This window comes from Anguilla rostrata, chromosome 16 (assembly GCF_018555375.3).
Source record: "Anguilla rostrata isolate EN2019 chromosome 16, ASM1855537v3, whole genome shotgun sequence".
NCBI lineage: Eukaryota > Metazoa > Chordata > Actinopteri > Anguilliformes > Anguillidae > Anguilla > Anguilla rostrata.
In genome coordinates this window covers 13,133,030-13,147,244 of record NC_057948.1, presented here as the reverse complement: position 1 = coordinate 13,147,244, position 14,215 = coordinate 13,133,030, and the positions used below count along the sequence as shown (strand labels likewise).

The 14,215-nt window shown below is 42.2% G+C and overlaps 1 protein-coding gene across 1 annotated transcript in view; it reads left to right on the top strand.

Moving 5' to 3' along the window:
- The window catches only part of LOC135241972 (polypeptide N-acetylgalactosaminyltransferase 18-like), an 81,488-nt gene extending 70,004 nt beyond the window's left edge, over positions 1-11,484 (top strand). Inside the window, exon 11 of the mRNA XM_064312802.1 lies at positions 4,340-11,484. Coding sequence (XP_064168872.1) covers positions 4,340-4,486 — 147 coding nt within the window. The 3' untranslated portion in view covers positions 4,487-11,484. The remainder of the gene's footprint in view (positions 1-4,339) is intronic.
- Positions 11,485-14,215: the final 2,731 nt, after the last annotated feature.

Genomic DNA, 14,215 nt, shown 5'->3' with positions numbered 1-14,215 from the left:
CTAAATGTGTTGAATGTGCTTTTTCTCCCCCTCCTGTAACTGGAGTCAGAAGGTGGGAACAAAGTCGCTAACACGAGAGCCCTGGCAGGGATACGGGGCTGGCTCATCGCATCACGCAAACCCAGCTGCCAGCATCGATCACATCTCAGGGAGGCACGGACATGGCAACCGCATCAGCGCGCCACGGCAACCGTTTCACAGCAGCCGCCTCCCAGCACTGACACTCAGTGACACGCAGGAGGGGTGTTTCTGTTTAGTGTAGCGCTGTACTCCTTTTTACAGTCGCTGTTGAGAGGACTGTAGGGAAAAGTTTGGTTTAAATCCTCCATGCAGTCTGTCCCCTGCACCACTGCGCCGTAGCCTCAGTGCCTCCCAGATAACAGACGCTTACCATAATTATTTTTGCCACCTTTAGAAATGACCCCGTCTCCTGCTAGCAGCTACTGCCTTGCGTTCTGTCCTACATAATTTAATTCTGAGCGGCACACCAAATCCACACGCTTGATTCTGTGCCAGGATGCGCCAGCTCCACCGTATGCTAGATCTGCACTCGTCCTTCACACACTTCAGAGCAGCACACTGCAATTTATAATGCCTGTACGCACATCCAGTTCGCTGTCATTGCGTGACATGTGACTCACACGATTTCATTAATAATAACTGCATGTTCTTCTCTGGCTCTAATGCATGTCCACATCAGTCTACTGACTGGTTCGTTTTGAAATATTAATTTTTATAATGTATGTATATTATCTATTTTTTTTCATGCATTTGTCTCCTGTGTTAGCACTTAAGTTCACAGATCTGATCCTGGTGAGTTCACATCACAGCCCCTGGGGGTTCCAGCTCGATAGTAAATCAGAATGCTCTGCTACACTCCTACAAATCTGGGTCTGTGTCACGCTTGAAAATCAAAGAAGATTTGTTTGCTGCCATTATTGGAATGCATCACAGACAAAAGGACAGTCCACTGTACAGAAAACAGAATAATCGAGTATCCATCACACAGGAACACATGCATGTAAAGGACTTTTCAAAGTAATAAAATAAAAAAATCTAAAACAAATGGGTACTGGATACACATAATCCTGATCTGCAGGTCTCTTCTAATACTCACATGCCTCTAAATTTGAAATTAAATTGCGTCCAAAATTAAGAGAGAGCTCCTGGCATGTACCAGGTCTCGGCCACTGTGTGGTATTAACATACAAAACGAGTCACATCTGGTTAAAACCAGGAACCAGGTAGCTGTCTGATTCCTTCTGTACTGCACAGCTTCTGAGACACTGTTGAGAACTCATTTTCCTGACCAGAAGAAATTGTTCACCATTTAAGTGATGGGAAATTGATTTTGTTTAAGAAAGAGATAAAATCATATTGATTGGATTTTGCCTGCTTGAATAAACGAGCGAGCTTAGTGGAGAACGGTCCGGGTAATTATCCTTGTACAAGGTAGCTTTTACGCATGTATATGCTGAGGAGGACCTTCAATTTCTCTGTGCTGCTGTGGACCAACCCACTGTGATAGCATTCCTGAATGGGGGAAGGCTTGTAGTTGATAATCATTTTGTTGGTACTGGATTTTTCAGAGCAGCATCTGAACAGCGTTTCTGTTGAAATATATATATGTGATGCTGGTCTGGTGACCGTGGAGTCTTTCATTAGGACTGCACAAAATTAAGATCAGTTCTGACCACATTATGCACCGTAGCTTAAACATACCCAATCAATCAGTAAATCAACCAACTAAATTGTACTTGAAATAAAACATTTTTATCATTTAAAAAAAAAAAAAAAACAACTAAAAGGCTTGCGGCTTCCATCAGCAGAAGTTAAAGAAATCTGTTGAGAAAGTCACATTACTGCACAAAATAATAAACCCATCTTACTTTCCATTTTATACTTCATCCATGCATGTACGCTCATGTAATGTTGAGGATATCAGCAGGTGTCTACAAGTGCTATTCAGTAGGTGGAATGTATTCAAATCAGGCTTGGAACTGGATGTAATTCAGTATTTAGAGATAAGGAATTGCCACATGCTGTTTCACAGAATATAACTCAGAGAAGCAACACAAAATTATAACAGTCATACACATAGATGTATTGTATAATGTGCAATGGGATGGACAAACCTAAAAGAGTAAACCAGGGAAAGATCACACACAGAGAAGCCTCACAGACTCTGAGTTATAAACTATAATTGAGTGGGGCTGGTTCGTAAATGGAGAAGTTCCCTGCTTTGCTCTTATGTAATAAACAGCAAAACGGTTTGAACTGAATGATGCTTCTTTGGTTTCTAATTGGAATCTTTTATGAGGGTTTGAACTTTGAAGCTTCTTTCATTTCCAGTTCATTAAAAGCAACGGCAGAGGCTCTCAGCTGCCAAATGGGACATGAGAGGGAGCCAGGAGGGAGGGACGACAGAATGTGGCCAAAGAAAAATATTCCTTTCAAACTCTGAAGATATGATTCCCAATCCGCCTGTCCTCCTAAGACAGATTAGACCAAACAGCTGTTTTTCTCTGGCTGTATCCATGTTCATATACACATAATGTACCTGGTAATGTTCCTTTAACATTGCTACAAAATTGTTGTAAGCTGGAAAATCCTTTTTGGTCGTTATCCAACGTAAGCTAATTCTCGAGCCGCAGTCAAATGCATCTCTCGTACAGTGATACTACAGTGGATGAAAGGGGACTGTCGGCTGACCAAATGGAAGCCTAAAGTAAAACGAAATGAAATTTGAGCTTCTCTTGATGAAAGTGTGGCTGAATGATCGATGGCTTGTGTGCATTATTGATTGTGGTCTCTGTGCCAGACATTCACTGTCCTTCCCCGATAGTCTTTCTGTCAGCCTAATGAGGGCGGTTTTACATGGCCAAGCCACAGAGCCGTGTCAGGGGAAGAAACAGGAGAATAAAAACAATTCACATCTGTCACATCCATCACAGCTGGCCCTGTATTGGACCTAATGGGGCAGTGGATGCAGTACAGAACCTGACCACTGCAGGCCTCCCCCCACACTATGAGTCAGACTGCAGATACCAGCTGATTAGATCAGTACGGACACACAGCTGATTGGATCAGTACGGACACACAGCTTATTGGATCAGTACGGACACACAGCTGATTGGATCAGTACGGACACCCAGCTGATTGGATCAATACAGAGACACACGGCTGATTGGATCAGTGCAGAGACACACAGCTGATTGGATCAGTGCAGACACACAGCTAATTGGATCAGTATAGAGACACACCTGATTGGATCAGTGCAGAGACACACAGCTGATTGGATCAGTGCACACAGTTGATTGATCAGTATAGAGACACAGTTGATTGGATCAGTGCAGACACACAGTTAATTGGATCAATACAAAGACACACAGCTGATTGGATCAGTGCAGAGACACACAGCTGATTGGATCAGTACAGACACACAGCTGATTGGATCAGTGCAGAGACACACAGCTGATTGGATCAGTACAGACGCACAGCTGATTGGATCAGTACAGACATGCAGCTGATTGGATCAGTACAGAGACACACAGGTGATTGGATCAGTACAGACACACAGCTGATTGGATCAATATAGAGACACACAGCTGAATAGGTCCCTCCTATTAGCCTTCCTAATGTAGTTGGTTGTGGACATTCACAGTTTGGAAGATCACCATCTGTTTCTCTCGCTACGGTAACAGTAGTAAAGGTTTTATCTTTTTTGTGGACTCTTGCTTTCCTACTGAGACTTAATTAAGCTTAATGGTGTATTGTTGCTAATAAACCTTAGGTCCCTCTGTGCATGCTGGGGTATGTGGGAGGCCCCCTGCTGGAGTCTCAGGTAAACTGCACTGAAGAAAAAAGGATCATTAGCATTGGAGAGGAGAGCTGGGGCCGAGAGATATAGAACCTGATTTCTTGGTGTCCTGTTGTGCAGTAACACCATTACAGCTCTCTCACACCAGCCTTCACTTGAGCTTCATTACTTCCATGTTTGAAATACTGTATTTACATCTTAGGCCTTTCGAGAATTCTGTTATCCAGAGTGCCTTGCACAACTTGCATGCTATCCATTTATACAGCCTCACCTGAAAATTGTACTTACAACCACCTCAAAGCTGCAATCCCAGTTCCCTGCTCTTCTAGATAATTGTAATTTATATTGACAATTAAACCATAGCGTTTGATCGTTTACCTGAGGGTGTGGCTTTGGAGAGAAAAAGAGCAGCCGTACTGGTGGATCAGAGGGCATGCATCTGTGGGACTGTTTGCACTGTGGGCCAGTTTCCCTGGCCGACGCGTTACCTGATGCAGGTGCTCCTCTCTGTGTTCTCAGGGAGGTTCCATCCAGAACAGGAAGTCGAAGCGATGCCTGGAGCTGGTGGAAAGCGGCAATAATGAGTTTGGGTACCAGCTGGCCCTGCAGCAGTGCAGCGGACAGAGCTGGACCGTCACACACCTGCTGGCGGGCGGCGCGCTATGACCCTGTTAGCACCAGCTTGCTGTGACCTGCCCACCTTCAGCACTGCTCCTGAGAGGACTACCAGAGACTCTATTGCTTTGGCCTTTCACACTCCTTTTGCTGTTTTCAAGGAAAAAGGAGCTAAAGTCACATCTGCTGTATGGTGATACTTTGGGCACTTTGGCATCTCCCTCTTTCACCTGAAGAAATATTAAGATAAATGTCAGACATTTTTACCGTATTTGTGTCTTCACAAGTCGGCCACTATTTGTTGATTTCTATACGCTGCAGTGTGGGAGGCTGAAACATCAGAGTATACATTTTGCAGTTCCTTGGTTCTGTGTTGACTGGATCCAGTACAATCATTAATCTCTGATATATACAATCGTTAGGTCTTTGATATATCTTTGCTACTGTGTAGCAAGTGTTTGCTAAAGCCGCTTTTCCACCGCATGGTACCGGCTCAACTCGACTTGGCTCTACTCAATTATACTCGCTTTTGATACCAGGTACTTAGTTTTCTACTGCAGATAGTACCCCCGTCAATGTAGCTGGTCGTCATAGCGACGCCACATGAAACTGCCGTGACGTCATTTTCAACGCGACACACACAGGAACAATGGAGGATATTGAAGGGATGGTGTTCTTGATTCTCGGAATTTGGCTGTTGGTCGCAGCAAGGAGACACATTTTGTTTCAGAAGAGGCTGGAGGCAGCAAGACAAAAGACTGCTTAGAAAAAACAGGAGAGTTTGGGAAATCCAACATCAGAGCTCAGACGACGAGATGACTCTGGTTGCTCATTAGCATAAAAGGCGACGCAAGAGGGTGAGCTAACCTAGTGACAATTCTCTCTGACCAATCAGTGGTCTGCAGTGTTTTCACGTCACCTTTTGGTATCGCCTCAGCTCGCTTGGAACCTCAACGGAGGTGATACCAAATGCATGTAACCGTCCAGACCCACGGCGCAACTCACTTCCGCAAACACATTTTAGCTGGCACCACCTGCGCATGCGTCCCACAAAACATCCCTCAAAGGTCGTCCGTGAGTGAGTGAGTGAGTGACCACAATTTGCCATGCATAGCCCACGGCAGCAGTTCCTGCATGCTGTGGGAAAAAAGGTACTAGGTACTATCCACAACTTTTGCCGATGGAAAACCAAAAAAGTTGATTAGAGTCGAGTCGAGTTGAGCTGGTACCATGCAGTGGAAAAGCAGCATAAGTTTCCTGCTGTATTTGTGCCCTCCTAGTGTCTCAGGTTTGTAGGTTATGTTTATTAAGAAATCAATCTGTACAGTTTTGAGCAAACGCAATTATGTTGATATGTCTCAGACTGAAGATTTAAAACTATTTTCTAAATGTAAAAAATTAAAATATTTATATCAGACAGTAAAAAAGTGCTGCAAAATGCTTTTTCTTGTTTTTTGTCCACTGCAGCCAGTGAGCAGATTCTAGAAATGGCTTTTAAGAAAGAATCTCACTTTTAAGGAAGGACCCCACTTCTTTTTATGAGGTGAAACAAGGCACTTCATAGGAAGGATAATAGCTCAGTGTGGTGTTTTTTTTTTTAGTTTTGTTAGAAAATGTTCCAGTTCACATTCATTTTTTTTAAAGAGGAGAGTTGTGAAACAGAAGTGTATAAATGAGCATTCAAGGGGGTCTGGCACTCCATTTGTTGTGTTGATTAACCTCTCAGCTTCAGCTGAGCTTCAGCACAAATGTGATTATTTCTCCACTTTAGCTGCAGTCAGACTCAATCCTCATGAAAGGCCAGGGTCTTTTCTGTCTGGAAGTAAGTGCAGGAAGTAAATGAGTGAGTGACCAAGCAAGGAAAACACATTCTGCTTTCTGTTTTTAAAGCACATTTTATTTTGTTTTTTAAAACATTCTGTTTTCTGTTCTTTAAAAAAAAATGCTTTTGGTTTCCTGTCCTTTAAAATTACCTATTGCATACAGAAGCTTATAATGCAAACTGTACGTGATAAAATGCTTCTGCACTGAAATCTCCATGGATGCCTGTTCAAATGGAATGGCACCCCTGTGTAAAGGGCAGAGCAGATCAAAGAGTGCACACCTGAGATTAACATTGCTATTGCTGGTTCCATTTCCCATCTACTTCTCATCAGTGTTGTGCTCTATACTTACCGTATGCCAGCACTGGTGTCTGCTCTCCACAGGTGTTTACTGTTAGCCTGGGCATCATTAACATGACCAATTCACATCAGTCACCATCTCCTCTAATGCCTGGATCTATGGGGCCTCTATCCTCCCACCTCAAGGGGTTTAGGAGACCTCGAGTGATCAGCCACTGTGGAGCAGGAGGAGATCCATAACAGACAGGAAATACTGCAGTCACCATGACAACCATGGGGAAGCAGCCTCAGCATCACAGCATGGGCAGCAGTTCTGTGGGGCTGTATGAATCAAAGCTGGCTGCTGGGCTCAGAGTTATCAGGACTGTGGGGTGTTTGATATGAAGACTTTGCCCCACACACACACATACACACACACAGTGCACGTGTGCACACACACACACACAGAGGACTGATTCAAACGTGCACACACACAGTCACAGTCCAAATGCAGAGAGGCCCAGTTTTATTTCAGATAAAACGACTGTACAGAAGATGCAACTCTAATCTCACTATAAATGTGTGCACACTTAGGGCAGTGGAATTGGTGCTTTAGATCAGATTTCATCAGAGAGGTGTGAAAGTCATAAAACCTATAATACCCCCTTTCCAAGCTTTGAGGACATAACCAGAAAGGGGTGAATACTGACGATCCCTTAACTGCCCAAGTCAAGAGGTGATTACAAAAATGTTTTAAAAGAGCAATCCTTTCTCATCTGCCTTCAATTCATCATTTCATTTATTTTCTGTACACAGATTTAAATATATATATATATATTTTTAATTATGCTTTTATGTGACCCAGTGTGAATCATGCACAGTAAGGACATTTACTCAATGCTCTGATGTGTATTTTATTTTACAGTTTAATACCTCAAGCTACAGTATGTGAATTTCTTGGCACTTGGTTGTGTAACATGCAGCATAAGTCTAAATTTAAATGGCTAGAAATGGATTCCATCACACTTCCCAGACTGAGCAATCTGCATTTAACTAAGCTAAGTTCTTTAGCTGTTCTTTATAGAGACAACTGGCAGAGCAGTGCTAGAGCTGTCAGAGGCATTTTAACTGGTCCTGCAGTTCCATGTCAGTGTTGTTCGTGCACAGATGGTCTGACCATAACTGACACGTGTCCCACCTCCTGTCATGTCTCCGGCTAAAACACTACTAGAGTCACCCTGCTACAAATTTACTGTTACCATAACAACAAGTGGATAAAAATACTTGGTGGTAGAGGCATGGAGCCAACCTGTCACAGTAGTAATAATTACACAAATTACAGAGAATGCAGTATGTCTGAAGATGCATACATACGATAGAGTGGTCAATTATTTCTCCTTAAAATAGACACCAAGAAAGTAAAGGTATTTATTTTATACTTTAATTAATGTTTATGGACGTCAGTCCTGGTTCCTAAACAGTGGTAGACCTATTGAATTAGTCATGTAGATATTCCTCTCCTTTGTTTGCAAGAAGAGATCAATGGCAGAGGGGAGTGGGCCTCCCAGTTAAACACGTTTGCAGGCTCGGGCTCCGTGCTTGTATTTGGTGCGGCCGTGTGAGAGGGATTAGCAGGCTTTGGCATGTCATGTTGGTCTTAATGGTTTATTTATCATTGGTACAATTTCAGAGAAAAGCCATCCGTGATTACAGCACCATGTGTCAATGTGAACATGAGCTTACAGACAAAACCCACAAATTACTAGTAGATAAGCAAACAGCAAAGACCTGACATTGACAACAGGGAGAATTAGATTTTAATCTAAGGTGCAGTCGATGGTTTGCAATTGCTGTATTGGCTAGGTCCTGAAGCAATAGCAGAAAAAGCCAGTGAAGGTGATAACACACATCAGATGCCAGGGGCCCAAACACACAGCACTGCAGGCATGCCATATAACACATTCGCTGTAATTCACCATCACACTCGAGGGTGCATTTCATTTTTCACACCAACTTTTTTTATATCACACTTCAACAAGAAGGAACGGCTTCTCACATATAACTCCTACAGACTGAGAAATACTCCAGATGGCCACATATTTCATTCCTCTGGTGTCATCATTTTCCAATTTATTTTATAAAGACAACAGAATTCTACTAAAAGGCGCAGGGATTGATTTGTTGATAGCCTGCAAGAGGAAGCTCATAGTGTTCAATCCTCGTCCTCACAGCACAACACAAAAAAGACAAGACAAACTTTCTGAGCTACATCTCAGGTGCAAATATTATTGGTTGAATCATCATTGTTGGAAAAAACATTAAGCACAATGCATCTGCATTTCGGAATACAGTATTCACGTTGGAATACTCTCCTAGTGTGCAGTGCTACCTAGGCTAAAGAACACTATAAATACTGCAGTGTGCAAAGCTAACGGGGTGGCACTGATTGGATCAGTGGTTATATAGTTTTTGTTGATTGGCACAGGTGTTGAAGGGTCATTGCTGATTGGCTTAGTGGTTTAAGAATCTTCAGTAACTGGATAGAACATGTGTAGTTAATGTGTAGATGCTGTTATGGTTTTAGAGCCTGTGCAGTGTCTGGTCGCCTCAGTCATTCTGGATGGTGTAGCAGGTGCAGTCTCAGCTCAATCAGAGATCACCCTGTGTAGTCCAGGTTTAGCCTTTAAACCTTGCTCCTGTGTCCCATCGTTACTGTGTGCTCAAGCCTTCAGAAGCTCCTGCTGTTTCTCCTGGAAGCACCACACTCACATGGGAGGATTCCCAGCATTTCTGAGGTATGGATCCCATCAAACACCCAGCTTGTGTTTGGACTTAGACACTATTGTGACAGCACCCTGAGCAGTATTTTACAAACTAATTATCCCTGGTCTAGGACTAAGTGACACGTTTGGACAAGATGAGAAGTAGTTTAGCCTTGGGTCAGAGCTCAGTAAGGTTCTATGTTATGTACATACACATTTTATTCAGTGTTTGTAATGTGTGAGCAGAAGAGTCAAAAACAACAGAGCTGCTGATATTTTGAGGGGTAATTTATTATTTTTTCAGGTTATTTCGTTGGCGAGTATGCAGCCAACAAAATCATTTATCCTACATTACTTACTAAATCTCTGCAGCCGTCTAATGCTTTCATTACACTCCTTTCTTCCTGATATCCTTCTCCTGAGCATGCAAGAAGAGACGGTCTCAGACACCGAACAGTGCATACTGAACACACACACAGCATATACTCAGTCAGAACACACTCTGCACTATGGCTGCCAGTTTTAGAATTTGTCAAAACTGGACACCATGCATGCTCACATGCACACTTTGGCAAAGTCTGCATTCGCTGACTGGGGGGCAGCTTAAAACTGGATCGCGAAGCATGGAGGGCTGTCAGAACCAGTGGCAGACTGGGCCTGGGGGGATGGTTTGGGGGAGGGGAGGAGAGGAAAAAAGTGTAACAGTAGATCATTACAAACTAGCGATTAAATTTCAATTAATTATTCAGTTGGTTCACCACATCAGGACATTTATATTGTCTGGTCGGGACCACAAACTGGGCCAGTATAAATAATTTGAAAACCGGACATTCCAGTCCAAAACCAGGTATCTGGCAACCCTACTCAGCCCACATTCTGCACACACCCAACACACACTCAGTGTACACCCAACACACACTCAGTATACACCCAACACGGACTCAGTGTACACCCAACACACACTCAGTGTACACCCAACACACACTCAGCACACACTCGGTATACCTTCAGCACATCCTCAGCACCCACTCAGCGCACACTGAACCTCACTAAATGCACACTCAGCATACACTGAGCACGTACTCAGTACACATTCAGCATACTGATGTCAGGGTGTTGGGGGCTGGTGCCAGGCCCAGATTGATACAGCGTGTTATAGAAGCAGTCACCGGCAGTTAATCACACACTGAAGGAGCAATAAGATGGAATATTATATTTATCATATTCCTGTATCAGCTGAGACAGAAATACAGAACTGAGATAAATCATGACTGTCATGTCCCAGGTTATAGTTCCACCTGGAAGGATTTATCTAGAGTTTAGAGCCATGTGCTGGGACCCTCATACTGTGACTGATGGCTGTACAAATACAGTGTGAGCCATGCATTCACGTGTGCAATGTACATATATTATATGCAGTGTGCAAGCATGTATACAGTACACGAATAACATATAATTCTCTTGTATCGATATATCTTATAATTTAACTCAGGAATTTGCAGAGACATTTGCAGAAGACAATTCATATATATTGCTTTATATTGTACATTATGCTTGTCCTGTTTTGCTAGTAATTGTTTTAAATTTGTGTTTCTTCAGGACATGGTCAGCCATCTGTTGGAATATTAGCCTAAGGTTCCCTTTAGTTTCTCATTATAATTCTGTGCAGCACAGATCAGCAGATTTTACTTCCAAGCCCTGCGTTCTTATTCATTTTATCCTCTAACTGCACTTTGCTCTGCTCTTGATTCTGCCAAAGCAGTGGACTGTTTGTATTCAAAGTGTGGGGTTCAACTGCAAGATTAAACTCCCATTGCAAATTACAGTGTTACTTCATAACCTCCACATCTCCCATGCGTCCTTAAAATTAAAGAGAATTACAATGCATTAAGCCAACATTATACTTACAATCCTAAAAATGTTGTCTTTAATTGATGGATAAAAATTTCTAAATGTCTTTAATTACAATTTTCTTTATAGAAGCTATGTGTGTTTATTCAGGACATGACTGACACTCCTGCAATCTCCCCCCCCCCATCTTTTTTTCTTTCTGACTTTGGATTTGCCTTTGAATAATGTTGTAGTCATAGATATATAAAGGTATGTCATCTGTGTTGTGGTACTTTCTTTAATTACAATACAAATAGTTCTTTGTTTGTTTCATATTAAACTTATTGATTATTAATGGGCCTCTGTACCTTCTTGGTGATATCACAGTTTTGTATTTATCAGTTACATTGATATTCTCCACTGCTGTACATCACTGTGAGAGTGTCTTCTAAGTGATTATAATGCATTGTAACATGGTCAGCCATTAGTTTGAATATTTGCCTGAGGAGAAACTTACAGGTTTGAGTTCTCCAGTGTAATCAAGCTTTATTGTGTTCCAAAAAAACTCCTAAAAAACTGGAGAATTCCGCCTACTGAGAGAAAGACCAAAAATGCAGATTAACTGGCAGACTTAATGATGATATTTGAGAGATGGCATAGATTTAAAATAACATACACTAGGCATACACGTCTTTGACTCTGAGTGCCTTGTGTTAGTACAGATATAATAGTTTGCTTTTTGCTCCATTGATCCTGATAAAAAGATGCATTATTGCAGAAGCAAGCAAATTGTTTCTCTTGTTTCACCATTATTCAACCCAGGCAGTGTACACAAAGTCTGCTTATTTACCTGGAGATAACACTGTAAAGCCCTTGTTCAATTATTCGGCATTATAAGTAACTCTTTCTCTCTGGGGACATACAGGGCAGTCAGTAAGTATTTTGACAGTGACACGATTTTTGTTGTTTTGGCTCTGTACTCTAGCACTTTTGATTTGTAATTAAACAATGAGGTTACAATATGAGGTTAAAGTCCATACTGTCAGCTTTAATTCACAGGTATTTACTTCCATATCCAGTAATTCATGTAGGAATTACAGCCCTTTTTATACATAGTCCCCCCATTTTAACAAATGAACGCAATCTTAAATAAAGCTGTCATATTTAGTACTTGGTTGCAAATTCTTTGCATTCAATGACTGCTTGAAGTTTGTGACCCATAGACATCACCAGACACTGGGTATATTCCTGGTGCTATGCTAGGCCTGCACTGCAGCCATCTTCAGTTCCTGTTTGTTTTGTGAGATTTTTGGGTTCAGTCTTCAGCAAGTGAAATGCATGTTCAACTGGATTCAAGCAGGGTGATAGACTTAGCCAGTCAGGAACATTTCACTTGTTGGCCCTGAAAAACTTGTTCAGTGTGTTTGGGATCATTGGTGTCATTGTATTCGGGATCTCACTCTTTCAGTCACTACCCATAGCATGTGACCATAGATGAGGGTAGAGACGAAGATCGACTGGTAAATCGAGAGCTTTGCCTTTTGGCTGTGCTCCTGCTTCACCACCACCGCCCGATACATTGGCCACATTACCATGGCCGCAGCACCTAGACGGTGGTCGATGTCCAAATTCCTTTTTCCTCTTACTCATGAATAAGACCCCGAGATAATTTAACTACTCCACCTGGGGCAGTTGCTCCATAGACAATCGTGAATTTTTTCCTTCTCTGTCATCCACACCAATGGTCTTCCATGGTCTACCAGGTGTTTTGCTATTGGTGAGCTCACCAGTGCATTCTTGCTTCTTAAGAATGTATCAAATAGTTGATTTTGATACATCCAATGCTTTGGCAATGTCTCTGATCAGATGATCCTCTTTTCCCACCCTGTGATAGCATGCTTTGCTGCCACTGACACTTCTTTGACCCTCGTGTTGAGAGATAACAGTAACAAACTCCAAACGTAAATTCCACTCCTAGAATCCCTGCTGGCTAAGAAATGGCTTAGTAGCCAATTATCCAACTAATTTTGGTCCACAAAAATGGGGAGATTGTGTGTAACTAGGGCTGTAATGCCTACATATTTCACCCGATATGGATGTAATTACCCATAAATTAAAGCTGACAGTCTGCACTGTATCCTCATATTCATTGTTTCATTTCAAATCCAATGTGCTGAAAACAGCGACACAAAAACTGTGCCACTGTTTAAATTCTTAACGATTGCTGTGTAGTTTTGCTTGATTCAGTACAAAAAAATATTCATGTCTGACAACACATCTTTATGTTAATTTCAAACATGATTGTACAGCTAAAATAATAGTTGGCTCAGATATGACATGAGTCCAGCTCCATCCAGCAGCCATTATTTACAACCACTCTCACTGCAACAGAAAAGGTCTCATCCATTTTTTTGTCAGAAAAATGGCACTGTGAACTACACTGTGAACTACACTGTGAACTTGGGGCGACATAGCTCAGGAGGTAAGACCGATTGTCTGGCAGTCGGAGGGTTGCCGGTTCAAACCCCACCCTGGGTGTGTCGAAGTGTCCTTGAGCAAGACACCTAACCCCTAACTGCTCTGGCGAATGAGAGGCATCAATTGTAAAGCGCTTTGGATAAAATCGCTATATAAATGCAGTCCATTTAACTATGAAAATAATGGAACCATCCCTCATGATAATAGCTGTTTTAATGATGGATAAACGGATGTACTGTTATTCAGCAGTGATTTATTTCCATATAATGTGTAGAGTATCAGTGTTGCGGCATTGGTGGTGTGTGTACTCACACTTGGGCAGTACACCCTTCTGTGTCTGGACTGTTGAGCTTATTGTCACCAGTGAGATACTACTGATCTCAGCAAGTGTAATACTGTGCAACTCCATCCATAATTCCATCACTCAGGAAGAATGAGACAGCAGTTCTGTTCATCAGAGATAGCCCATAATCCCTCAAAGTCACAGCATAAAGGTCCCAGTGGAGACAAAAGACACCTCAATTTTTCAATATTCTTTTTGTGATTTTCACAAGATATTGGGTCAATTTGTCAAAGTTGGCAAACCGCACTACAGTAGCTGCTTCCAT